The following is a 26,790-nucleotide window of genomic DNA, read 5'->3' as shown; positions in this document are numbered from 1 at the left end:
ACCACAGAGCCTAGGACTTGCCTATCAGAAGGTCGGCAGTTCGAATCCCCACGACGGGGTGAGCTCCCGTTGCTTGGTCCCTGCTCCTGCCAACCTAGCAGTTCGATGGAGGTGACAAATTTAATTATTGCAGTCCCCTGTGACTCTCAGGTCCTCTCCAAATTCTCTCCAAATTCTCAGTTGCTGCTTCTAGCTCTCCTTGGCGAGGCTCCATTATAGAAACAATGTCAGAGAAGCGGACACGGAGCAATGGATCCAAACTACAAGAAAGACGATTCCACCTAAACATTAGGAAGAACTTCCTGACAGCAAGAGCTGTTTGACAGTGGAATTTGCTGCCAAGGAGTGTGGTGGAGTCTCCTTCTTTGGAGGTCTTTAAGCAGAGGCTTGACAACCATATGTCAGGAGTGCTCTGATGGTGTTTCCTGCTTGGCAGGGGGTTGGACTCGATGGCCCTTGTGGTCTCTTCCAACTCTAGGATTCTATGGTTCATGTGACCAAGACACCTGAGAGGAGAAGCCGCAAGGCAGGCTGGGAAGTGCTGGGCTGCCCAGTCATTGGGGCTGCCCAGTCAAGTCCTCCAGGCCTGACTGCCAACGGGGGAGTCACTCTGAGTCATGTGACTTGGCAGCCATTTTCTCACTCTGGCATGTGACTCATTCTCCTTCTAAGTGGCAGCCAGTTTCTCTCTCTGTTCTCTGTAAGATGTCAGTCAGAGTCAGTCGCCTCAGTTCTGAGCAGCAGGGAATCTCAGGCAGACTGTTTGGAAGCAAGTTGTTTAGGAAGAAGTGGATTTTAGCGCAGTAAAGCTCTTCTTCTCTAAAACTCTGCATTCTTAATTTACGCTGCGCGTCAAACAAAGGGGTTCGTTTTTGCAGCCCAGCTCCCCAAGGGACTCCCCTAAGTCCATGATGGGTCAGAGAAGAAGGGATGGAGGCCGGAACCAGCAGAAGGAAAGCAAAGAAGACCTTTATTTTCCTGTTGCAACTAAGTCTCCTGCTCTTTTGCAAGGAAGTGACGACCCCCAACAAAGCTGCGCAGGAACTTTTAAAGACTTTTGCATTTGCCTTGCCCCTCAGCCAAAGACCACCCAAAAGCCTCACACAGAAATCTGCATCTGCAACAGAAATTTGAGCGTACGGCTCGCCTGACGATGGCCGCTCATTCCATGACCTGGCCAGTCTTTTGAGATGGCAGATACCTTAGTTCTGGAATTCAGGTAACAGACCTCCTCTATTCATACACAAAATGTGTCCTTAAGACAAGATTTGAAGGATTTGTCTAATGGGAAAGGTTTCTAATGAAGGAGGACAGGTTAGGATACCCTAAAAACCTGTGTAGTCACCCTCCCCTCAACCAGGCCTCAAGCCTCAAAACCTTTTTTTATAATCTCTCTTCCCACCAAAAGGCTACACTACAACATATTTCCTTCTGCAGAGGAAATATTTGGAGTTATTAGTACAGCAAACCGTCCAGTGCTTCTGTTTTCCAGGGACAGACCCAGAAGCCATTTTGGTTTCTGATTCGATTCCAGAATGTCCTGTTTTTCCTTAGGATATTCCTATTTTCATTGGAAAAATGTGGGAGGGTCTGGAGTTATCAAGCACCGAGACATCTAAAGGTAACGCTGTATAGAGAGGGCTTTTTGGGGGAAAAAACACATTTCATGTTTCATTATTATTACTAAGTTTTACATTGCAAATTTAAATTCAAACATTAAACATTAACATCATCATTTAGGATTCCCTGAATCCTTTGACTCCCCTCTGCCCTTCCATGGTTACCATTATCAATATTTTTCAACAACTTCACTTATTTTCTCTATTTAAATAATAATAATAATAATCCATTCTTTCCCTTAGTTTTTTAACACAAGTGTTACTCAAATCCTGCCAAAGTTTTTAGTTGTGTACAGTGTTCTCTTAATACGTTATAATTTTTTCCCATTCCTTCTTAAAGTTCTTCTCTTCCTGGTTTCTGATTCTCCCGGTCATTCTCGCCATTTCGGCATAATCTATAAACACCATCTCCAACTCTTCGAAAGATTCCATCAACAGTGTCTCTGAAAAATTGTACACATCACTTGGGAAGACAGGCGAACTAATACCAGTGTACTGGAAGAAGCAAAGATCACCAGTGTTGAAGCAATGATTCTTCAACATCAACTTCGTTGGACTGGTCATGTTGTGCGGATGCCTGATGATCGTCTTCCAAAGCAAATACTCTATTCCGAACTTAAAAATGGAAGGTGCAATGCTGGTGGCCAACAAAAGAGGTTTAAAGACTCTTTCATGGCAAACCTAAAAAAAAGTAGTATCAACACCAACAATTGGGAAACACTGGCCTGTGAGTGCTCCAATTGGAGAATAGCCTTTCCCAAAGGTGTCATGGGCTTTGAAGACACTCGAACTCAGGACAAAAGGGAGAAACAGGCTAAGAGGAAGGCACGCTTGGCAAACTCTCACCGGGATCAACTCCTGCCTGGAAACCAATGTCCCCACTGTGGAAGGACGTGTGGATCCAGAATTGGCCTCCACAGTAACTTACGGACTCACTTTTAAAACCATGTTTATGGCAGACAATCTTACTTGGCTATGAGTGATCACCAAAGAAAGAAAGACATAAATAGTCGATTCTGCTCCTTTGGTATCTCTGGTTTTTTTTACAAACATCATTTAAAACATTTCTTCAACTCAATATATTCATTTCCCAGAAGGCTTTTGTTATCTTGTACGTCCACCACCTATGGTAGAATGTGCCTTCCTTCTCCTTACATTTCCAACATACATTTGAAGCAATTCTATACATCTTTGCTAATTTTATAGGTGTTAAGTACCACTGGTACATTATTTTCATATAATTCTCCTTCAACCCACATTCTCCTTCACTATGTTTTTTATATATGTTGGAAGTTGCCCAGAGTGGCTGAGGAACCCAGTCAGATGGGTGGGGTGTAAATAGTAAAATTATCATTATGGAATGGGACGTCCCTATTTTCAACAGAGAAATGTTGGTGGGTCTGGGAGTTGCCAGTACAGCTTCTGTGTGCTAAAATAAAGTGTGATTTCCTCAGAGAATATTTCATAAATTCTGAAAGGTGAAGGATTGGTTTCCTGCGGATTTTGTGTCTGTTATGTGTGTGCACCCTCATGGTTTTTTTAATAGCAGCTCCCTCCTGGCCTCTCCTTGCATGTGCAAAACATCTGGGTGCCTCCAATTTATCCCCTTGGCTCTGTGCACCCGCCTCTAGTGGGTGTCAAAAGTTCTTTGGGGGTCAGAGGCACCTGGGTGTTTGCATCGCCCAGGGGGGAAAATAGGTGTCAGATTTTTTCAAGTGGCACCTTCCCATGTTGACTCTGAACCAGGACCAGGAAGAAGGCAGCTGCATTGTTTGATTTCATCTGTTTGCAAAAGGTGTTTTCCTTTCATTAGGAAAGGAATCGAAAACAAAATTGGCAGCCTAGCAATGCAATTATGCAAATCTATGGCGAGGCTGCATTGAAACGTATGCTGTGGTCAGTTTTGGTCGCCTCCTCTGGAAAACGATATTCAGGATTTGAAAAAAGTTTTGGAAAAGAGCAACCCAAATGATCCAGGGATTGGAGCAACTCCCCTATGAAGAAAGGTTAAGATTAAAAAATAAATAAAGTAATTAACATCAAAGAATTTTTCTGTCCGGTCAAGTTAATTGTTTCTATTACCCTCTCCATACCCTCCAACATTTCTCTGATGAAAACAGGGATGTCTTTAATACCAACAACAATACTACCCACCCATCTGCCTGAGTTGCCCTAGCCATTCTGGGTGGTTTCCAACATATATAAGAGGATAACAACAACAATTTATTATTTATACCCTGGAGGGACGCGGGTGGCGCTGTGGGTAAAACCTCAGCGCCTAGGACTTGCCGATTGTCAAGTCGGCGGTTCGAATCCCCGCGTGGTCCCAGCGCCTGCCAACCTAGCAGTTCGAAAGCACCCTTAAGTGCAAGTAGATAAATAGGTACCGCTTTATAGCAGGAAGGTAAACTGCGTTTCCGTGTGCTGCACTGGTGCAGGCTTGCCAGAGCAGCTTTGTCACGCTGGCCACGTGACCCGGAAGTGTCTTCGGACAGCGCTGGCCCTCGGCCTCTTAAGTGAGATGGGCGCACAACCCCAGAGTTGGACACGACTGGCCTGTACGGGCAGGGGTACCTTTACCTTTACCTTATTTATACCCCGCCCACCTGGCTGGGTTTCCCCAGCCACTCTGGGCAGCTCCCAACAGAATTAAGAAACTTATCTATACAGGGCTGCCTTCAGATGTCTTCTAAAGGTATAGTTATTTACCTCCTTGGCTTGGGGGTCACATAACTCCATAACCTCCAACATTTCTCTGATGAAAATAGGGATGTCCAATGGGAAAGTAGGATCAAATCAGAAACCGGGATGGCTTCTGTAAATCCAGGACTGTCCCTGGAAAATAGGGACACGTGGAGGGTCTGCCTCCCCCCAAAAATTGCCAGTGTGGGACATTGTAAGAGCAGATCACACAGATTCTTGCAGAATTCCTCTAAGAGCTTTGAAAACAAAACAACTGGGGGCTGATTACAACATACGGTATTTGCTTCTAGGCAGCCAAGAGAATGCAAGAAAAATGACGCCCACATCTCTTGATGCTTCTGTGCAGTGGCAATGGCTTGAGCTCAAACAAAGGACTTTCACATATTTGCTCAAGGAAACTTCTTTTTTTTATAAGATATTTATGAAAGATTTTCTTAATACAATAGAAAAAACAAACAAAATAACATGTAACTTTACAATAGCCATATTTTCTTCGCTTCATTGGACTTCCTCACGTCTCTCGTTTCTGCGTTCCAAGTTTATCAAACTTTACCCAGCAATTTATCACCTTGTTTCAATTCTTATTTTATAATTTTCCAATATTGTGTCCCTAATTTTAGATAATTTTACCCAAACCTTAACATAATATTTATCCAAAATTTATCTTTTCTTATGTTTTCACTTATCTTCATATTCCTTTCGACTAACTTAATGGTGCCATATTATTTATAATCTTGCATCTTTCTTAACACTCATACAATTTACAAGATTTTTGTAAATAGTCCTTAAATTTCTTCCAGTCCTCCTCCACAGCCTCTTCTCCCAGGTCTCGGATTCTGCCAGTCATTTCTGCTAGCTCCATATAGTCTATTAGTTGCATCTGCCATTCTTCCAGTGTGGGCAAATCTTGAGTTTTCCAATGCTTGGCGACAAGTATCCTTGCTGCTGTTGTTGCATACATAAAAAATGTTCGGTCCTTCTTTAACACCCTCTGGCCGACGATGCCTAAAAGAAAGGCCTCTGGTTTCTTAGGGAAGGTATACTTAAATACCTTTTTCAACTCATTATATATCATTTCCCAGAAAGCCTTAACTCCAGGGCAGGTCCACCAGAGGTGAAAGAACGTTCCTTCAGTTTCTTTACATTTCCAACATTTATTATCAGACAAATGGTATATTTTTGCAAACTTGACTGGGGTCATGTACCACCTATATATCATTTTCATATATCAACTTCTTCCACTAGCCCAATGGAAGTTTTTTTCTTTTTTTAAAAAAAAGCTGACCGTTGACGACCATGCCACACAAACCAAGACGTCCCTTGGTTTCAAAATCAATTGGCAGGAGTGGCTGCAGTTTAAGGAAACTTAGATCTAGGTCCCCCATGGGCTTATGAAACCAGTTTTGCATTTCTGTGGCTCCTGATTGCAATGAGATGGGATTGAAATCACAGGGTTGCGGGTTTGAACCCCACCTTGGGCACCTGCATTGCAGGGGGTTGGACTAGATGACCACTGGTGTCCTTGTCAGCAACATGATTCTATGTCTATGTCTGAAGCACAACCAAAACCACCCAGGAAGCTTCAGAAAAGGGGGGGCGGTCAGAACCTGAGACCGAGCCCTGGGTTAATCCGCAACATGGATGTACATGCCCCAAGAATGTGAAATCACATGTTTCCCATTGTGTAAAAACATAATATTGCTTTAAAAATAATTGGTGCAGCACTCGCAGTTCAGAGTTCGTGCCCTGGCATGCCCTGCTCTCTCTTGCTTGACTTAGCGGGATCTCCGCCTTTTGGCCCTGCTGACCCAGTTTGGTTTGACCCAGATTGAGCGGGGCTCTTACTTCACTGAATCTGGGGATGTTTGTTTGTGCCGCATCCGCTTTGCCCCTGGGCAGAGGAGAGAGGGTGATGTTGCATCTGTCTTCAGCTTTTTGACAGGCTCCCCAATCTGCAGATTACAAATTGCAAAAGCAGGAAACCCGACAGGTCTCTGCCCCCAGGGAGCCTACAGTGTGAGGCAATTGCTGGGAGGAAGCAAGGAGGCGACAAAGAGGCAGGACTTGGGAGCAAGAGGGCTGAGCACCCAGCTGAAGTTCCATGGGATTTGGGAGTTGTAGTGCAGGGCTGAGTTTGTGAAGAGGTAATCCTGGAGGATAATAATAATAATAATAGTAATAATAATAATAATAATAATAATAATAATAATAATATCCCTCCCATCTGATGGGGGAGTAGGGAAGCTGCCTTACGCAGAGCCACACCATTGGCAGATTGGTGGCTGTGGAGAGAACTGGATTCATAGAATCGTAGAAGTGGAAAGGAACCTGAGGGTCATCTAGTCCAACCCCCTGCAAGGCAAGAATCGAACCTGCAACCTTGGCATTATCAGCACCACGCTCTCACCAACTGAGCTATCCAGGCTTTGAGATGCCATGTCCTTTGCTAATCTTTTTCATATGCAGGTAACGAAAGGTCTCTGGCTTGGAACGCCCAAGCCCCTCACACCACCTCCTTGGCATCAGGTCACTATGCCCTTGATCGCTTCTCATCTCCTGTCGGGGCAAACCTCGGCTTTTCATGCAAAACAATCAGATCTTTCTCCCAGCGTCTGCAGGCAGGAGCAAAGTTTTGGGCACAGCAAACTCCCCTCCCTGCCTTCATGCCTCTTTTTCTCTTTTCGGACTGGAGATATTAAAAGCTATTGAAAGAGGGTGCCAACAGACGGGTGCAAAGCCCTTTGCTCACAGAGCATCCCAGAATGGGTGGTAATTTGCCCACCACCACCGCTAAAATGAAAATTTTAAAATCTTCTTCTCCTCCTTCTTCTTCTTCTTCTTCTTCTTCTTCTTCTTCTTCTTCTTCTTCTTCTTCTTCTTCTTCTTCCTGCAATGCAGGGAAAAGTCGTTCCAGAACATGGAAAAGAATAAACTGTTGGAATCTACGATGTCCACGATATGCATGAAAAGAAAATCAGCTAGCTATGGCAATTGTGATTAATCTTTGAACTGTTTTTGTAGATGAATGAAAGAGGATATTGCAAGACATTTAGTGAAGAGGAAGATTTGTCAAAGCCAGCTTGTCAACATCCTTCTTAAATTGTGGAACCCAGAAATGGACACAGTATTCCAGGTAGGGGATGACCAAGGCAGAATAGAATGGCACTATGACTTCCCTTGATCTGGACACTAGAATTCTCTTGATGCAGCCTAGAATAGCATTAGCATTTTTTGGTGCTGCATCAGACAGTTGACTCATGTCAAGTTTGCGGTCTACTAAGATCCCGAGATCCTTTTCACATGTAATGTTAGTAAGCCAGGTGTCCCCGTCCTATATTGGTGCATCTGGTTCTTCCTGCCTAAGTGCAGAACCGTACATTTGTCCCCATTGAAACATACCCTCCAAGATTTCTCCAGTGGAAATTGGGACGTCCTATTCAATAATAATAATAATAATAATAATAATAATAATAGTAGTAGTAGTATTATGTATACCCCACCCATCTGAATGGGATGCAGCAGCCACTCTGGACGGCTTCCAGCATACATAAAAACATAATAAAAGATTGAAAAATTTCCCTATCCAGGACTGCCTTCTGGTGTCTTATATAGGTTACTCATCTCCTTGGCTCGGGGGCTGCAGAACTCCATACCCTCCAACATTTCTCCAATGAAAATAGGGACACCATAAGGAAAAGTGAGACATTCCAGGATCAAATCAGAAACTGGGACAGCTGCTTTTGGGGTTGGACTAGATGACCATTGGGGGCCCATCCAACTCTACAATGATTTGATTTTGTAAATCTGGGACTGTCCTGGAAAACAGGGCCACTTGGAGGGACAGCTGAAATTCATTTTGTTAGTTTTGGCCCAGTTCTCCAATCTGTTATGGCCATAGAATCATAGACTGGTATTTGGCCACTGGGCTAGATCAAGAGTCTGAGATTAAGAGTCTCCTGCTCTACCAACTGAGCTGTCCAGGCCCTTTGGGTCTCATCCAGCAGCCAGGCACTTCTTGGGTTCTTCTGCTTCTTTATCATAGCAAAATCTTGAGCAATGAAAGACGTCCACCATAAGGAGTGTGGGGTTCTCAGTCTCCCCGCTGCCTCTGGCACCCTGATCTTTCTTGCGGGGTTAAAAGTATTTCCTTGCGAGGCGGGCACACCCTGCGTGTAAGGGCCCCCCATGGCTTTCCCACCCACCCAGCCTGGATTATGGATTATGCAAGCGCTATTGATCTTGGCACCTGGGGAACAAAGGTGCACAGAGTGATGCAGCAGAAAGGAGGGAGATGCGTTTATTCTCTAGGGTGTGGAAGGGAAAGATGATTAAGAGATGGGAAACTCTCAGGGAGAAGGAGGAAATGTTTCTTCATGGCGACTGAGGGAAAATGAAAAGAACATTTAGTTCAGAGGTCGTCCACAAGCCTTAGGCATGACGCGTCAACATTTGCTTTCTCATGAGGACTAGCGACATGGGGATTAAAAAAAGAGAAAACATTTATTTCGGTAGACAGAGGAAAGTCCGCAGACCCTGATCAATGACTCAGCGACATTTGCTTTCTCATGAGGACTAGAGTCAGGATGTGGTTCATTACATCATGGCCATAAGTTATATCAGACCAAAGGCCTTTCTAGTAAATGATGCTCCATTTCGTATGTGGCTGCCGAGACCATATAACACCGGTCCTGAAAGACCTTCTCAGTACGCCCTGTGGAAAGCCCTTCCGTCAGATGTCAAGGAGATAAACAACTATCTGACTGGCAGTTCCCTCACTGCGAGAAGCCAAGTTACAGGGAACCAGGCAGAGGGCCTTCTCGGTGGTGGCGCCTGCCCTGTGGAACTCCCTCCCACCAGGTCTCAAAGAGAACAACAACTACCAGACTTTTAGAAGACATCTGAAGGCAGCCCTGTTTAGGGAAGCTTTTAATGTCTTATGTTTTATCACTATCATCATCATCACCATCATTATCATCATATGCGGAAGGACAAGCCTGTCAGTTTCAAGGACTCTCAGTTCCACGTTTTCCCAACCCTCCATTTTGTTTGCCAGATTTTTGGGAAATGTTTGCTCCATTTTTTTAAAGTCCTTGTGAAAATCCATCAGAATTCCAGCCTGCCTTTCTCCTAATAAGCACCTTCCTGCAAGCCCATATGCAATGCATTCCTGTATGTTATTTTTGCAGATACCTACCTGCATTTTTAAATGCACATTTCCCCCTAATCTACACATTTCTTTGGCTGCAGATTCATTGCAAAAATTCGGAGAGGCACAATTTTTTTCCTGAAGGATAGAGAAGTTTTGGTTCATGTGTTGTTTTGGAGAGGGCCACGAATCCTGACTTCTTCTCCATCCTCTGCTCCACCAGGCTGATGCTCTTCATTCAGATTCTACCTGCAGGGTGGGAGAGATCCTGCCATTCAAGCCCTTCCCCAAGTGCCCCCTTGCATGAAACCAGCATCCTTCCTTCGCCACCTGCTGTTCCTGAACGGGAAAAGCAGGCTGCTCAAAGGGCAGGTTGTGCGTGGCATCATAGAATCATAGAACTGTAGAGTTGGAAAAGACCCCAGGGGCCATCTAGTCCAACCTCCTTGCAATCCTGGAATCTCCCTCTGCTTAAAAACCTCCCAGAAGGAGAGTCTGCCACCTTCCATCCCATGGTCAAACAGCTCTTTCTGTCAGAAAGTTCTTCCTGATGTTGAGTTAAAAACTCCTCTCTTGTTACTTGAAGCCATGGGTTCGAGTCCTACCTTCCAGAGCAGGAGAAAACCAGTTTGCTCCATCTTCCCTGTGACAGCCCTTGAGCTATTGGAAGATGGCTCTCCTTTCCCAGGCTAAACATCCCCAGCTGCTGCAACTGTTCTTGGACACATAATAATTGTGAGGATTCATTCTGTCACATGCGGCTGCGTGTACTGAGTTTTTGTCTCTCTGTGGGATGAAGGTTGTTGGGTCAAGCTAACCATGCTGTCAGGGGGCTTAGGTTGTTGTCTTTTGGGGCTGTATATATAATAAAGGGGAGCCACAACAGGGTGACACCATCCTCTTTCATTTGTGCTGATTTCAGTTTGTTGTTTAGCTTTTCTAGCAAGGATGTTTCTGATTTCTGTTTGTTTGTTTGTTTGTTTGTTTATTTATTTGTTAGAGTATGAAGAAAAAATGCACAAAAATATCTTTTCCCCACCCCAAACTAAAACTTGAATCTAAATATCTTATCAAAGGAAAAGAGGGACGAAAAAGAGTAAGAAAGAGGGAAGAGAAAGAAAGAAAGGGTAAAAAGAAATGCCAAGGTTGCAGGTTCGATTCCTGTAAAGGACAGCTGCCTATTCCTGCATTGCAGGGGGTTGGACTGGATGACCCTCAGGGTCCCTTCCTACTTAGATTCTGTGGATTATGTCCCCCTCTAGTAGGGTTGTTTCTCATACAGTTTTGTACCAGTGGCCCATGTTCACTCCTGACAGGGCTTTCTAATGTCTAGTTATGACACTCCTATCTGCAAGTAGCTTATGATTTTTTTTGTAATGTTAGTGTGCATTGTCATCTTGAAAAATATTTAGTAGGGCTGGTTCTGGAGAGGCTCCTAATACATGCTTAGTTATTTTGCAGATTTCTCCTCAGAATGAGGTTCAAAAGCATTGGATTTCTGAGCTGAGGCATCCAGAACTACACACAATATTCCTTACTCTCCATATACTCATTGTATGGAAATTGACAACAGCAAAAACGGATTCTAGGCTGCCCAGTGGTGGCCAAGAGACTGATATGGATGAATTGGAATAATAATAAGAAGAATAAGAATAATTTTTTATTTATACCACGCCCTTCCCGGTTCAGAAAACCAGGCTCAGGGTGGCTAACAACAAATTTAAACCACTTAATTGATGCAACAAAAAACATCATAAAATACAGTATAAACCATGAACAACAATAAACTCAGAATTCAAAAATCAGTTTAGGGGGAAAATCCATCAAATAAACATTAGATGTTTATTTAGCCAGGGCTAACTGGCTAAATTAGTCCTATTTGGGCCAGCGAGGAGACCAGGGGAGAATTAGCTGTGGGGTCTCAGAGCGGGGAATCTTCATAAATAGGGGAGAGGGAGGGAAGGAAGGGGAATAAAAGATCAGGCTAAGTTCAAATTGAAAGCCAGGTGGAATAGCTCTGTTTTACAGGCCCTGCGGAAGGAGCTTAAATCCTGCAGGGCCCTGGTCTCCTGGGACAGAGCATTCCACCAGGTCGGAGCCATCACTGAGAAGGCCCTGGCCCTGGTGGAGGATAGCCTGACTTCCTTAGGGCCTGGGACCTCTAAACTATGGTTCTTCATGGACCTTAAGGTCCTCTGTGGGGCAGACCAGGAGAGGCTGTTCTGTAAATACGAGGGCCCTATTCCTTCATCAATGGTTCGACAACATGACACTATTGGCAGCGTATGAATGGACTGCTTACAGAGGCAGACTTCCTTTGGATAAATACCATGATATTGGGAATGAGTTTTACACAGAAAATACAGTATTAGGTTACTGACAATTGTTGCAGAGGTTGGCTGGCCATCTTTCCTGGAAGTTTGAGCTGAGATTCCTGTCTTGCAGGGGTTGGACTGGATGACTCTCGGGGTCCCTTCCAGCTGTACAGATAATAAGAATATACACACCTGCATATTCAGGTATGTTAATGTAACAGTCTTTTTTCTTTTCTTTTCCAATCTCATTGTTTAAAAAAGCTCTCAAGTGACCTGGTCCCTTCCAGTGATTCTAAGTGTGCCAAATCCCATGCATGCAACTTGACTGCGTGGGCCTTGCAGCAATTGGGGAATTTTCCAGCCCGTGTCTATGATGACACATTTCTCTCCACAAACTTTCTGTTTTGTTTTGTTGGGGCTGTTTGAGTAAGGAAGGGATTTCGAAGAGAGGCAGGCACACAATTCAGCAGCTGCAGGCAAGACGTCATGTGAGAGTAGGGCTGGCATATTTCAAATTATGAAAATCCAGACAAAAAGTTGGCAAGGTCATTGTTGAGCAACCCTAGACTTACTGTTCTTACTGATTTTGGGCCTTTTTGCAGGTTATTCAGGTGGCAGGGAGTGAAAGGGCAGGTGCTGGGAGAGCAACAGCCAGTAGCCACCAAGGGACCCCAAGGGTCATCTAGCTGAACCCTCTACAAGGAAGGGATGTGTTTGCATTTTTTTTAAAAAAATAAATAGAGTACAATATTTATTTGCAGGTGACTGGGTCCTTTCTGAAAGATGCAAGAAGGCTTACAGTGCGTGCAGAAGGAAAAGAGAAATTTCCTGGTTGCACAATAACACAACCCAGAGATGTGGGGCTTTTTTCTCTTGCAGGTTGTGCAGGTATGGGGAGTGCAGAGAGCTGGCCTTCTTCTGAACTCCCTCATTTCCTGAAGGTGTGTGTGCCTAAGAGATGCCAGTGGGCTGGCAGGCGATGGGTGATAGGAGATCTGAAGGGCTGCCCCATGGGAGATGCCCCATGGAAATGCCCCTAAGGAACCCTAAGGAATCGAGATAGACTGCCTCTGGTGCTGGAGGTTTCATAAAGGCACAAGCCTCTAGGATCAGGCCAATGGGGGCCCATCTGGCCCACAAGCAGGATTCAAACACGAGACCAGCCTCTGATAGACCTCTCCTCCATGAATTTATTGAATCCTCTGCTGAAGCCGTCAGGGTTGGTGGAATGTGTTCATAATCCCCCCCATAGACTATTTGTTTATTGGTAAGTGACTTTCTCAATGTTTTGCGACATCATTTCACTTGAGGCAGATCTAAACCATACATTTGAAGTTCATACATCATTACCATGGGAACTGCAGTTTTCCCTCTCACAGAGCTGCCTTGCCCAGCTTGCTTAACACACTACAGTTCCCAGGATTCGGGAATCCTGTGCTTTAAATATCCCTGCATTGTAGGGGGTTGGACTAGATGACCCTTTGAGATCCCTTCTGTCTACAGACAAACGCTGGTTCCCTCAGTCTGAAAAGTGAGATGAGTGCCGCACCCCCACACTTGAATTTGCCTGGACTTAACTGTCTAGGGGTCCTTTACCTTACAATTCTATGATTTTATGAAATTTGCTTTCAGTGTTAGGTGTTAGTTAGGACACTTCTCCCTAACAAACTCATCTTTCTCTCTTCTGCGAATTTCATTTGCAAATAGGTAGCTCTGCTTTCAAATGCCGGAAAAATGAAGATTCTACCCCATACCTGCAACTGAGCAGCTTTGCTTGTTGCTTCTATAGGATATTTTGTGTTTTTATATATGCTTGCAAGCCACCCAGAGTGGCTGGGGAAATCCACCCAGATGGGTGGAATATAAATTTAAAAAGAAAGGAAATAGCCGGTGTTCAGCCCTTGTAAACAGCGTCTGAGTGGAAATCACTGACTATCTGAGAAAAGAGCTCAAAAACTCTTTTTGTGTCCGGATTTTCACTTTTTGAAATATGGCCGTCATGGATGCTTGACAGATGTCAAGGTTGGAAGGACACCCTGGGGGTCATCTAGTCCAGCCCCCTCGGAAGGCAGGAATCTCAGCTCAAGCACCATTGACAGACCCAACCTTGGCTTAAAAACCTCTCAGCAAGCATTTCATTTTCCAATATTCTGATCATTTCTACTTTTAGATAAGTATTTTTATGTGTTTCCTTGATTTAGGGGGTGGCCAGCTGCCCCCTGCCTACGCCCATGACCTCGCCCTCTGGAAGACTTCCTCTTGCAGAAACCCCAGGTTATTTTTGCGCCTGGGCTTCCTGATCTCAGGGCTGAAAGGGTGCAGAGAAAAAGAGGGGGGGAGAAAGAGAGGGAACCTGGAGCCAGAATTGCAGGTGCCCGGGTCCTTCTTTCCACCAAACAGATCACCTTTGATAAAGAAGAAAGGGATCGGGGGGCGGGGGCGGGAAAGGGTGCCGCCTCCCTCTCTCATCTCCGGCTTCATAAAAGTCCTGGCAGGTGGCTTGCAAGGAAGCTCTGCGAACAGCTGATCTCGCCTTTGCAACCCGGGCAATTCCTCTCTCGGCTTCCTCTTTTGCTTCTTCTAAGCCGAATTTCTCTTTTTCCTCTCACCTCAGGATCTCAGCCTCTTCGCTGAACCTCACAGGACAAATCGCTCACTTTCTCCCTTTTTATCCACCTGGCTCCTTTGCTCGTCTATTCATTCATTTCCTTTTGAACTGTTGCTATCACCTAAACCAGATTTTCGTATTTTCAAGAGACAGTGGCAGAGAGGATAGAGTAGACTCTATAATTGCAAGATATAGGTTATCTTCTTATTTGATTCCTACTTTGCAAACAGCAATTCTGGTGGGGTTGTGTGTGTGTGTGTGTGTGTCTTTGCTGACTTTTTATCCCTGAGAGATTTTGGGTGGGTTTTATTTTCCTGGCTTGATTCCTTCGCCCTTCCTTGGGTGGGGGGCTCTCTTCCTGCTTTCCACACTTTTTTTGTTTCTGTTTAAATAAAACCTTTGCTCCTTTCTTCCTTGCCTGCAAACGTTTTGCTATTCTAATGTATCACATCTTGTGGTTAAGTTGTTTGCTATCCAGGCACCTCCAAATCTTGTGAATAGTAATTTGTGGAGACTTTCTCTCTCTCTCTCTCTCTCTCTCTCTCTCTCTCTCTCTCTCTCTCTCTCTCCATCCCTCCCCCCTCTCTTTCACCCCACTTCCTGTGCTGAGCAGAGTTCGACCTTTACTCCCTTCTCCCCAAGGACTGAAGCGCATTTCTCTTCCCTCTGCTGTTGTCCTTCCAACCCTCCAAGTCCTCCTCCTTTTCCTTTCTCCCCTGGACCCACCAAGGGTTGCTCTCTCCATCTGCTGTGGCGTTGGTCCTCTCAGCTGCCCAATATGGCGCTAGGAGGCGGTTTAGAGGTCTTCCGAGCAGAGATGCTCACCTTCAGTTTATGGGATTATGGGGTCTTTGCCTTGATGCTCCTCATCTCCACCAGCATCGGCCTCTTCTATGCCCTCTCCAAAGGAGGCCAGAAGACTTCTGAGGACTTCTTCACAGGGGGGCGGCAGATGTCCGCCATCCCCGTGGGGCTCTCCCTGTCTGCCAGCTTCATGTCGGCCATCCAGGTTCTGGGGGTCCCGGCCGAGGCCTATCGCTATGGGGTGAAGTTCCTGTGGATGTGCTTGGGGCAGCTGCTGAACACACTCCTGACCGCTTACCTCTTCCTGCCCGTCTTCTACCGCCTCGGCCTCACCAGCACCTACGAGGTGAGCTTATTGCTTAGTTGGCTTTATTGCAATTCTTTAAAAATATATTCATCAGTTTTTGAGTTTTACAATTTTTTGCAGCAAATCACAGTGCATAAAATACCATGAAGCATACAAAACCATGTAAAAGGATCAAACGTGTCATGCATTTTAGTTATCCTTTCCCACTGCATGTTCCAATCAATCTGTGTTCTTTTCTTTTTCAATCTTCTCTGTTAAGTTTACACTGCTAAATTTACTCTAAACCTACTAATGTCTTAATCCGTTCAAAATATTTTTTTTAGATATTCCAGAAAACTTTTCCAATCTTGCTTAAAGACTCTTTCTTCCTGATCTCTTGATTGCTTTGTTGCATTGCTGTCCCAAGATAAACTGACGCACATGGTGGTTCTTCCACTCCTCATTTAGTCCCCACAACAGCCCTGTGAGGTAGGGCAGGCTGAGAGCCAGAGGCTGCCCCCCAAGGTCGCTCCCACTGAGCTTTCTTCCTAGCTCAGTCAGTAGAGCAGGAGCCTCAGGGTTGCAGGTTCAAGCCCCAGATTCCTGCATTGCAGTGGGTTGGGCTAGATGACCCCCGGGGTCCCTTCCAACTCTACAAGTCTAGAATTCTATGACTTGAACCCAGGTCTCTTCCAGCTCCTGGTCCTCATTTAATCCCCACAACAACCCTGTGAGGTAGGTCAGTGCCCGCCAGGTCACTCCTAGTGGACTTCATGGCTGAGTGGGAGGACTTGAACCCTGGTCTCTTCCAGGTCTTAGATTGTGCTGTGATTCCTGCGTTGCAGCAGGCTGGGCTAGGAGGACCCTTGGAGCTATTTATGATTCTATGCTCCATTGAAGGTCTTTAAACAGGGCTCCTTCCAACTAGGAGATATCTATGAGAGTTTGGACAGGCATCTGTGAGTGATTCTTGGCAGGGAGTTGCCAGACTCCTGCTTGTGGGCTTCCCATCGGGGCAGGAGGAAGGGCAGGATGGGCCCCTTTGGCAGGTCCAGCTGCTGCCTGGCTCTTATGTCCCTAAGGAACCTCCCAGGCCAGAGGCAATCTCTCTGGATTCCTAGGTTCTATGGGGCATTTGGCCCCTGTGAGAACAGGGGGCTGGGCTCTGTCCAGTTCTGCAGATTGGAGAGGTGAAGTGTTTATTGTGGTTTGACCATGTGAAGCACCTTGAGACTTCCTCCCTGACATCTCCACCATCTGGGGATCCCTGGATCTGCACTGTTTTCACTCACTGATGCCCCATCCTGTAGAATTTTATCAGTTATATTTCATCTGCACAATTGGAACGAATTTCTGGAACCAAAATGCCTTTTCTGTGCAGCCTGAGCAGGATCAGTGAGCAATGCAATAGTGAATTGTTGTTGCTTGTCTCCCCCCCCCCCCCGCCGCCCTGCTCAGAGTTGAGAAGAATATTCTTACATTATGAATGGTCCATGTCTCTGGTATAGAGGCTAATATATATGCAGACTGTTCCTGGATCAAGTGACTTTCCTTAAGTTATCACAGCTCTTAACCCAGTTCAGGGTCGTCCTCGGAACTAGTCAGATGTTTAACTGAGAATCAAGCACTGTCAGCCCATCATTTGACAAAATAAGATTTTAGAGCCGTCTTGCCCCCAAAGGCAACTAGAGATTCCATTTTGGTTACTGCAACCTCAGTGTAGGGAGGCTTAACTGGTTTCTGGCTGCTGCTCTGCGGGTGAGAGAAGGAGCTCTGAGCGAACTTTAGCTGCTTTGCTCCCAGCCTTCCAGCAGCAAAGTGACCTCAGGATAAACCGAGGTCAGTCCTCTTGCACAGCACTAATCTTTGCACCGTCTCCTGTGGACCTTGTGGTTTTGTTTGGGTGCTTGTGTCACTTTGGCACAGTTAAAAACATGCCAGATGATTTGTGTTGCCTGCTCAAAACAACCTGAAACCAAACAGAGTAAGAGGCAAGGCTGTCCATCACCTTGACCCTAACACTGGGTGATCCTTGCACTCACATCCCACTTGCGGGTTTCCCATAACAGGAGGCTGGACTAGGTGGACCATTTGCCTGATCCAGGAGGGGTCTTTTTATGTTCAAAGGGGCATTAGGAACACAGGAAGCTGCCTTAGAATCATAGCATTGGAAGGGGTCTGAGAGTCGTTTAGTCCAACCCCGTATAATGTAGGAATCTCGGCTAAAGCATCCATGACAGATGGCCACCCAACCTCTGCTTAAAAAAGGAGGAGTGTCCTGAGGGAGACAGTTCCATTGTTGAACAGCTCTCACTGTCAGAAAGTTCTTCCTGATGTTTAGTTGGAATCTCCTTTTTTTGTAACTTGAAGCCATTGGTTTGGGACCTGCCCTCCAGAGCAGGAGAAAACAAGCTGGCTCCCTCTTCCATGTGAGAAGCCTTCAGATATTGGAAGATGGCTCCTGTCTCCCTTCAGTCTCCTCTTCACCTGGCTAAGCATACCCAGCTCCTTCAACCATTCCTCATAAGGCCTGGATTTGACCATCTTGGTTGCCCTCCTTTGCACATGTTCTAGTTTGTCAATGTCCTTCTTAAATTGTGATGCCCGAAATTGGACACAATATCCCAGGAGTGGTCTGGCCAAGGCAGAATAGTAGAAGTACTAATCTCCAGGATCTGGACACAAGACTTCATGGAAGATGAACCCCTTGGGCCAAGCTATTGCTTTGGATGTGTGTTGCAAGAGCTGAGCTGCCCATGAAGCTGAGCTTTGCAAAAGGTTGGCTGCAAACCCAACTCCCTCAACCATTCCTCATCAGGCTTGGTTTCCAGACCCTTGATTATCTCAGCTGCCCTCCTCTGCACACCTTCCAGCTTAAATTGTGGAGGGTCTTCTAGTGTTCCCTGAGTTCTAGTGTTAGGACAGAGGAAGAAAAATGCTCCTCTGCTCACGATCTCCAGGCCCAGCTTGGTTTTCCAAACCCACGTGACCACATGCATGTTTCCAGCGCACATGCCCATGCGCTGCAGAGGCCTCTCCCGAACCAGATGGCAGGATAAGGGTGTTTTCCTAGCGTATCTTGAGACTCCCAAAACAAACCACCTCTTGACTTTTGAATCAGCCCTGTCTGAGCACCCTCTTGCAGAGCAAACATATCCAGACCAGCTGAGAAGAGATTTTGGCAGCAGAGGCAGCCTTGTTCTCACTCCGGGAATGTTGGCCAGGAATCTGCCAACGTGTGTAAAATTTACAAAGCAAACGTAGCCCATTGGAGCTCTCTCCTCAGTTAGGCTCCTCGTGCTTCTGATCTAAAACCCCGTTTTTGCAGCAATTTGCTATTTTCTTTTTTTTTAACCCTGCCACCACATGCAATTTTACTAATACTTTAGAGCAGATTTCTCCCAATAAACACATTTTTGCTATCACTTTTAGAATCCTAGACTTGTAGCGACGCCTAGGATTCTAAGAGATTAAGGCTCTTATGCTCTATCTGCAGAGCTATCAGAATACATTTTCCTATGTTATATTCACCCATGAATCCATGTGGCACAGTGGGTCAGTGGGTCTGGCTGTTCACCCAAAGGCTGGTGGTGCATTGAAGGGGGTTGGACTGAATGACCTCTGGGGGTCCCTTCCCTTCCCCCTCTACCATTCTCGGATTCTGTGATATAGCAAAGGTGTGACTGGGTGTAATGTAGCTTCCTGTGTTCCAGCTAAGTACAAAACCTCCAACATTTCTCTGATGAAACAGGCATGCCCTATTAAATAATAATAACAATAACAATAATACCATAATAATTAATTTTATTATTTATACCCACCATTTATATCACAGGCACCCTGGGCAGCTTCCAACATATATAAAACATAATGAAACATTACACATTAAAAAAAGGCTTCCCTATCCAGGGCTGCATTCAGATGTTGTCCAAAGGTTGTCTAGTGACTTATCTCCTTGGCTCGGGGGTTGCATAACTCCAGACCCCCCAACATTTCTCCAGAGAAAATAGGGACGTTCTAAACAGTGGCGGAGTTTCATGCTCCGGCACCGGGGGGGGGGGGCAAAGGGCAGGCAGGGGGGGAGCTGGCATGCGTCCCGGGGGCTTGGCGCCCAGCGTGGGCGGGGGGAGCAGCCGTGATGGCACCCCTCCACCGGGATCGCGCTGCCGGGGGCGGTGCACTCCCCCCGCACTCCTCTTCCTCCGCCCAAAGGAAAGCAGGACATTTCAGGATCAAATCAGAAATCGGGCCGGCTTCTGTAAATCAGGGAGTTTCCCTGGAAAATAGGGACACTTGGTGGTCTGAAAGTGCACATTTAGAGGAATGTTGCATATACAGGATTATATTGTTTGCCTCGGAGACGTTTGGTGCTGTCAGGCAGATCAACAAATGACTCAAGGAGTGAACCTCAGGTCTGACTTCAGATTTACCGCAATCCTCCGCATCTGGACTAGATCCCTGGGATCACACTGCGGTGTCCCAAAGCCCTGCAGTCATCTTGTTTGCATTGCATAGCAGCCTGCAGTTAGCTGGGATTATTACTATTTTTAAAGAAATTGGGGTTTAGGAACTGCCAATCTTGCAAAGTGGTTTGGATTGCGAAAGCGGGTTGAGAGTTTCCCTACCTGTCTTGCAACACAAGAACTTGTAGGCAACGGAAACTGAGGTCAGATAAGCGAAGAAACCGCCTTCACACACCACATAGTTGAACTGTGGAACTCCCTGCCACAGGGGGGAGTGAGGGATTCCAAACTGGATGGCTTTAAACAGTGATTTTTTTCTTAAAAAATATATGTTTAGGGGTATTCTCATTTTCCTACTCATATTGAAATACTGCCCCTCAATGAGGCCAAACTTAGATTCACAAAATGTTTGGCGGTATGCATACCCGTTTGGAGTCAGCCATGCTGGAAACAGCAGGAGGGGAGAGATGCTCTTGAATCCTGCTTGCGGGTTTCCCTTTGGGGCATCTGGTGCACCACTGTGAGGACAGGATGCTGGGCCTGATCCAGCAGCCAGGCTTTTCTCGTGCTCTTGTGGAGCCTCCAGGCCCAGAGGCAGTCTATCCTGATTCCCAGGTTCTATGGGGTATTTGGCCACCGTGAGGACAGGACCCTGGGCTAGATGGGCTTCCGTTGGCCTGATCCAGCTGGCTCTGGTTATCTTCTTATGGAACTTCCAAGTCCAGAAGCAGTCTACCTAGATTCTTAGGGGTCTTTGGCCACTGTGAGGACAGGGTGAAGGAGTAGATGGGCTCCTTGGACCTGTGTTCTCACATGAAAGCCAGGCAGCCAGGCCTCACCTGACGCAAAAGCCACCATCACAGATTGGATGCTTTTGCTTGCATGGCTGGGCAGGGAGCCAAGAAGCACCCTCAAGGGCTTTCAAAGAGGCAGAGAGCCATGTAGCTCTGGAGTGAAGGCATCTCAGGTGGGTTGAGGAAGCCAGCCATGGAAGGATGTGGTGCGCATTTGCGTATGGTAGTGCCGCAGATGAGCCGATGTGGAAGCTTGGTTCCACAAGGAGCTCTCAAGGACATCACAGCAACGTGGAAGCTGCCTCATAATCCAGGTGGACCTGTAAGAACATCGGAGGAACCCCTGTTGGGTCAGGTCAAAACCGCAGACTGTTGAGCTAGAGGTGAGAGAAGGCTCAGGGGCAAAGTCCCCATCCCTGCACTTCTTGACCTCCTGGAAATCATCAGAGATGGGGTGAAAGGCAAAACACACACACACACACACAGTGGGGTGTCTCTGTGTGCTTGCAAAATCAATAAACAAAATGTGTGTGTGTGTTTTGGAACAAGGGAGGCAGTCAGCTGAGATGCTGCCGGGAACGAAGGCTGCTTACTATCTTTGGCAGGGAATGGCTGAGCTGAAAGAATGATGGAAACAGCTGGAATCCTTCCATAGAATCAGAGGATTGTAGAGCTGAAAGGAACCCCAGGGGTCACCTAGCCCAACTCCACGCAATACAGAAACCTTTTGCCCCATGTGGGGCTCGAATCCATGACGCTTGGAGTCTCGTGCTTTGCTGAATGGGCTACCCGTGCCAGACCACTAGTCTTTCCCCACCAGCCTTCACTGGAGGGGCCCTTTGAGACTGAATCGGGGACCTTCTACTTGCAAGGATGCTGAACCGTGACCCTTCCACTGAAAATAATTTTTTAAAAAGATTCTAGTCCACACCCTTATTAGAATCATGGAACTGTAGAGTTGGAAGGAACCTCAAGGGTCATCTAGTCCAACCCCCTGCAAGGCTGGGATCTCAGCTAAAGCAACCATGGCCAATTGATTCAATAGGAACAAAGGAATCTCCCTTGTAGCCTTGACCCATTCACCACAGTGTTGTCTAGACAGACTGGCAGCTATGACTCTTTAGGGTTTCAGATTGGGGGGGTCTCTCCCTGCAGCCCTTCCTGGAGATGCCCCTGGGTGACCTTCTGCATGAAATATAGGGGCTTGACTGCTGAGCGAAGGTCCTTCTTCTCCATGCCCTTGGCTCAGTGGATAAGAGCATGAGGCTCTCTATCTCAGGGTCATGAGTTCGAGCCCCATGTTGGGCAAATGATTCCTGCACTGCAGGGGGTTAGGCTAGATAGCCCTTGAGGTCCCTTCCAACACTACAATGTTACCTGAATCTACAATTCTAGGATTCTTCTTAAACCAAGATGAGGCTCCTGCCCTCATGTTTCTGAAAAAAAGAGGGATTTAATTGCAATCTGCGTCATACCAAGTTAGATTGCTAGTCCATGTAGCTCAGTACTGTCTCCACTGGCTGGCAGCAATGAACCACCCGGACTTCAGAGAAGAGGTCTTTCCCAGTCCCACTTGGAGATGCCACCATGGGACTGATCCTGAGACCTTCTGCCAGCAAGGCAGTCACGCTTCTGAGAGGAATCTCCTGTGGAGACTCTTTGGAAAGATCCCACGTGTTCTTCTCCCTCTCCTCTCAACTCTCCATCTTCTCTCGGCAGTACCTGGAAATGAGGTTCTCCAAAGCAGTCCGCCTGTGTGGGACGATCCAGTATATCATTGCCACGGTAAGTCGCTGGGGGGTCTGCTGGGCGGGCAAGGAATCTGTGGGAGAGAGGAGGCCAGAATCAGGGCAGAAGCTGAAGCAGGAGAGGCGGGGTCAAGGGGAGAGAGGAGTCTGGCTGGGGAAGAAGCCAGGGGGTCTCCTCCCTCCTGCTGCGACAAGCTCCCCTCCTGCCTGATCTCCCAGAACCAGGAGAGGCATGAAGAGGGTGGAGGGGAGGTTGGCTTAGTCTCTGGTTGCTTGGGGAAAACCCTGGAAGGGAGGAGTCTTGGGCAGTTGACATGGACTGGTTGGATGCAGAGGAATGGGGAGAGGAAGCAGCTAGGGAACCCCCAAGGGAAGAAGGCTCAGAGCCCAGGGACTGCAGGTGGGACGACAATGAGTGGCCAGAGGGAGAAGAGGGAGCAGTGGGCGGGGGGGGGGGGAGAAGCGGAAGAGGTAACAGGGTATTAGTGAGCAGGTAGAAGCTGAAGCAGGAGAGGAAGGAGGTCGAGAGGCAGAGAGGAGTCTGGCTGGTGAAGAAGCCAGGGGGTCTCCCCCCTCCTGCTGCAACAAGCTCCCCTCCCCACTGGTTTCCCAGAAGCAGGAGAGGTGGGTTTAGGGTAGCACAACTGGGCGCTATGCTGCAGGGGACACCAAAGCAACACTGTAGAATGGAGTGCAAGAAGTGGGGGGGGCACCAAATTTTAGCATTGCACAGGGCACTGTTGAAATTTGAAAGCCCAAAGTCCACCCCTGTTTCCTCCAAAGTTCCTTCTTCTAAGACATGGATGCAGATGTTGAAACAATTCCTTCTCCCCATCCAACACAGATGCTGTATACCGGGATTGTCATCTATGCTCCAGCCTTGATCCTCAACCAAGGTCAGTCTCGTGTTGTCTCTCAGGTCTGGAGAGCAAGCCAGATGAGGAGGGGTTGAGGGAGTGGGGTCCGTTCAGCCTGGAGGAGACCTTGGACACCAGAGCCGCCTGCAAATAGTGGAAGGGCTCTCGCATGGAAGGTGGAGCAAGCTTCGTAGAATGGCAGAGTTGGAAGGGGTCCCCGGGGGTCATGCAGGGCCCACCAGCCTCTGCTTGAAAACTACCCCCTGAGCTCACAACCCTTCCCTTTTGAGGAGCAACACTTTTCGCTGGCAGCTTCAAGACCAACCTTTCCTCTTGGTTATGTCTCTAGTGACGGGGCTGGATATCTGGGCCTCCCTGCTCTCCACGGGGATCATCTGCACCTTCTACACAACCATTGTGAGTACGGTTGGATGGGCTCATTTATTTATTTCCATTTATTAGTTTCTTTTTTTAAAAAATATTTTTAGTGCTCAATTTCCAAATAACAAATTATCAAACCATACAATCACCTACGTAATCTCCCCCGACTTCCCTCAGCTCCTCTCCCTGATTTTGCTGCACATATTTTCTCTGCATGTTATAAAATTATATATATCCTTACATATCTGTCCTTCATGTTATCAACAATAAATTTGTGTATGTTTATTCAAAACCTGCCAAGGAGTTCAGTTCATTTTTTTTGTATTTTTAAATAAGTTGTCTAAAGTTCCCATTCCTCCTTGAAGTCACAGTTGTCCTTGTCTCGCATTTTGTATGTCAATTTGGCCAGTTCTGTGTAGTTCATCAATTTCTCTTGCCACTGCTCCATTGTCGGGATTTCTTCATTCTTCCATCCTTGTCAAAACAAAAAAAATTCCTTCCAGTAGCACCTTAAAGACCAACTAAGTTAGTTCTTGGTATGAGCTTTCGTGTGCATGCACACTTCTTCAGATACACGAAAGCTCATGCACACGAAAGCTCACACCAAGAACTAACTTAGTTGGTCTTTAAGGTGCTACTGGAAGGAATTTTTTTTGTTTTGACTATGGCAGACCAACACGGCTACCTATCTGTAACTTTCCATCCTTGTGCTATCAAGACTCTTGCCGCTATTGTAGCATACATAAATAAGTTCCTTATTTTCCTTGGCAGGTCTTGTCCTACAATCCCTAACAAATATGCTTCTGGGTTTTTTTGCAAATGTCATTTTAAACATTTTCTTCAATTCATTATAACCCATTTCCCAAATTTTCTTTACAATTAATTAACTTCTATTTATGCACATTCAGTTTGTGCGCAACCTCACACACACACACTGATCCCGGAAGTGACCTGGAAACATCACCAAAAGGGGCGGAAGCAGGGGCAAGATGGGGCATATGCTTAGCTTTGCAAATGTGCTAGCAGTTTTATCGTTGCAGCACCTGGAGGGTAAAAATGCACAAGCCTGCTTTAAAATAAAAATTCTAAAACTAGTTACTATGACCTCACCCTTCTTAAGGTAGGCTTGGAGAAACAAGGATGTTTTTAGCAGGCGCCGAAAAGGGAGCAGGGAGAGCGCCTGCCTGGTGCCAAGAGGCAGGGAGTTCCAAAGGTTAGGCACTGCCATCCTAAGTGATTGATGTGCTTGGGGGCTCCCTCTCCACCTGGGGGAGCCAAAGTCCTCCCTGACCCATTCCGTTAGGTACCTGCTCTCCAAGTGGTTTGCAACAAAAGTATCAGTAAAATAAATAAAATAATAATATAAAACGAGAAAACCACTCTTAAAAATAAGAAATCAGTATGACGCACTGATCCTGGAAGAATGGAATATTTGAAATAATATTTTGGAATATTTGTAAAATATCACAATCAGATGACATTATGAGCAGGATTTGGAATATGAGCAGCAGCAGAGAACTGATAATATATGAAAAAGGAGAATATGTCTTGGGTGAAATGCAGTATGTTGTTACTTTGATATAATTTTGTTTTATCTACATGTAGGCGTTGGTAAAGGGACAGCTTGAAGGACAAGGAATTTGCTTAAAAATGGGTGTTAATTTGAGATATATCTGTAAAATAAGCAGCATGTAAAAGGGTATGTGGGAAACAAGTTTTTGCAGAAACCTGTATGAAATTAATTTTAATTTGGTTTTGATGTGTTTTAAATTTGAAAATGAATAAAAATTAATTGGCAGAAAAAAATAGAATACATTCTGTAAATGGGATGGGATTAAGAATGGCGTGGAGAGAAAGACCAGAAGTCAAAGTTGAAAGAGAAATGCATAACAAATTTGGAATGTAGAATTTATATGTAAAGATGTTAGCATTTAATTAAATAATTGACAGAGAGAGAGACATTTGAAAGAGGAAACCAGCCACGACACGTTTATTTCTCTGTGCGTTCTGCAGCCAGGCGACTTGGGCGCCCCTAACTTTCCCCTCCGTCTTCCAGGGAGGAATGAAAGCCGTGATCTGGACGGACGTCTTCCAAGTGGTGGTGATGCTTTCGGGGTTTGTCGCCATCTTGATCCAGGGGAGCATCCTGGTGGGGAGCCCCGCACAAGTCCTGGCCATCGCCTACAATAACTCCCGGATCAACTTCAACGAGTACGTCCTGGGTTGTGGAAACTATAGAGCTCTCGGCGCCATCTCTGGGGGGTCCAGAGGCAGTCTGTTGTGATTCTTAGGTCTTCCTTCCCTCATTCCTCCCTCTCTGTTTCCCCAGCTTTAACCTGGATCCTCGCAGCCGCTACACCTTTTGGACCTTCATCTTTGGCGGGACGATGGTCTGGCTTTCCATGTACGGGGTGAATCAGGCCCAGGTCCAGCGCTACGTGGCCTGCAAGACAGAGAGAGAGGCGAAATTGTGAGTTGGGGAAAACCTGAAGGGAGGGCTCATTTAAGCATCGCCATTAGACGCAGGAGGAAAATGAGAAGGAATAACCTGGGGCATCTTTTCGCAGTGGAGCAAGCAGAGACCCCCGGCCCCAAAGGGGTGCATTTTTGTGTCTGATTTTCCTAGAAGCTTCCCAGTTCCCCCTTTCAGAGGGAACTAATAGAAAATAGAGAAAAGCTGAAGAAATGTTGGAGGGGCCAGAGGGAACTGAATCCCCAAAGTGGTGGAGGCTGATATACATCATAAGGAATATCAATCAATCAATCAATCAATCAATCAATCAATCAATGAGTTAGCCATAGACCACCAGTTTAAAAAAGGCTAAAAATAGTTGTAAGAACAAGCTGGATAAAAGCAGGGAGACGAGTCGCCAACCAGCTAGAATTTTAGTTGTTACTAAAATGATTCGAAGGGACACAGGTGGCGCTGTGGGTTAAAGCCTCAGCGCCTAGGACTTGCTGATCGAAAGGTCGGCGGTTCGAATCCCTGCTGCGGGGTGCGCTCCCGCTGCTCGGTCCCAGCGCCTGCCAACCTAGCAGTTCGAAAGCACCTCCGGGTGCAAGTAG

The 26,790-nt window shown here is 46.3% G+C and overlaps 1 protein-coding gene across 7 annotated transcripts in view; it reads left to right on the top strand.

The window, feature by feature from the left end:
* Window positions 1-1,146: 1,146 nt before the first annotated feature.
* SLC5A5 (solute carrier family 5 member 5) overlaps window positions 1,147-26,790 on the top strand; it is a 36,589-nt gene continuing 10,945 nt past the window's right edge. The window contains exons 1-9 of one of the 7 annotated variants that reach the window (XM_081895543.1): window positions 1,147-1,219; window positions 7,344-7,455; window positions 11,914-11,987; window positions 15,271-15,541; window positions 22,458-22,523; window positions 23,331-23,382; window positions 23,693-23,760; window positions 25,781-25,935; window positions 26,054-26,194. In XM_081895543.1, the coding sequence (XP_081751669.1) occupies window positions 7,348-7,455; window positions 11,914-11,987; window positions 15,271-15,541; window positions 22,458-22,523; window positions 23,331-23,382; window positions 23,693-23,760; window positions 25,781-25,935; window positions 26,054-26,194 (935 nt within the window). In that variant the 5' untranslated portion in view covers window positions 1,147-1,219; window positions 7,344-7,347. Of the gene's footprint in view, window positions 1,220-7,343; window positions 7,456-11,913; window positions 11,988-12,662; window positions 12,725-12,754; window positions 15,542-22,457; window positions 22,524-23,330; window positions 23,383-23,692; window positions 23,761-25,780; window positions 25,936-26,053; window positions 26,195-26,790 lie in introns of those variants that run through there. The other 6 variants (XM_081895545.1, XM_081895548.1, XM_081895546.1 and 3 more) reach the window with 6 other exon arrangements.

Source organism: Podarcis melisellensis, assembly GCF_964234715.1.
Source record: "Podarcis melisellensis genome assembly, chromosome: 18".
Taxonomy (NCBI): Eukaryota; Metazoa; Chordata; class Lepidosauria; order Squamata; family Lacertidae; genus Podarcis; species Podarcis melisellensis.
Note: the sequence above shows the minus strand (reverse complement) of the source record. Positions and strands in the feature narration are given on the sequence as shown.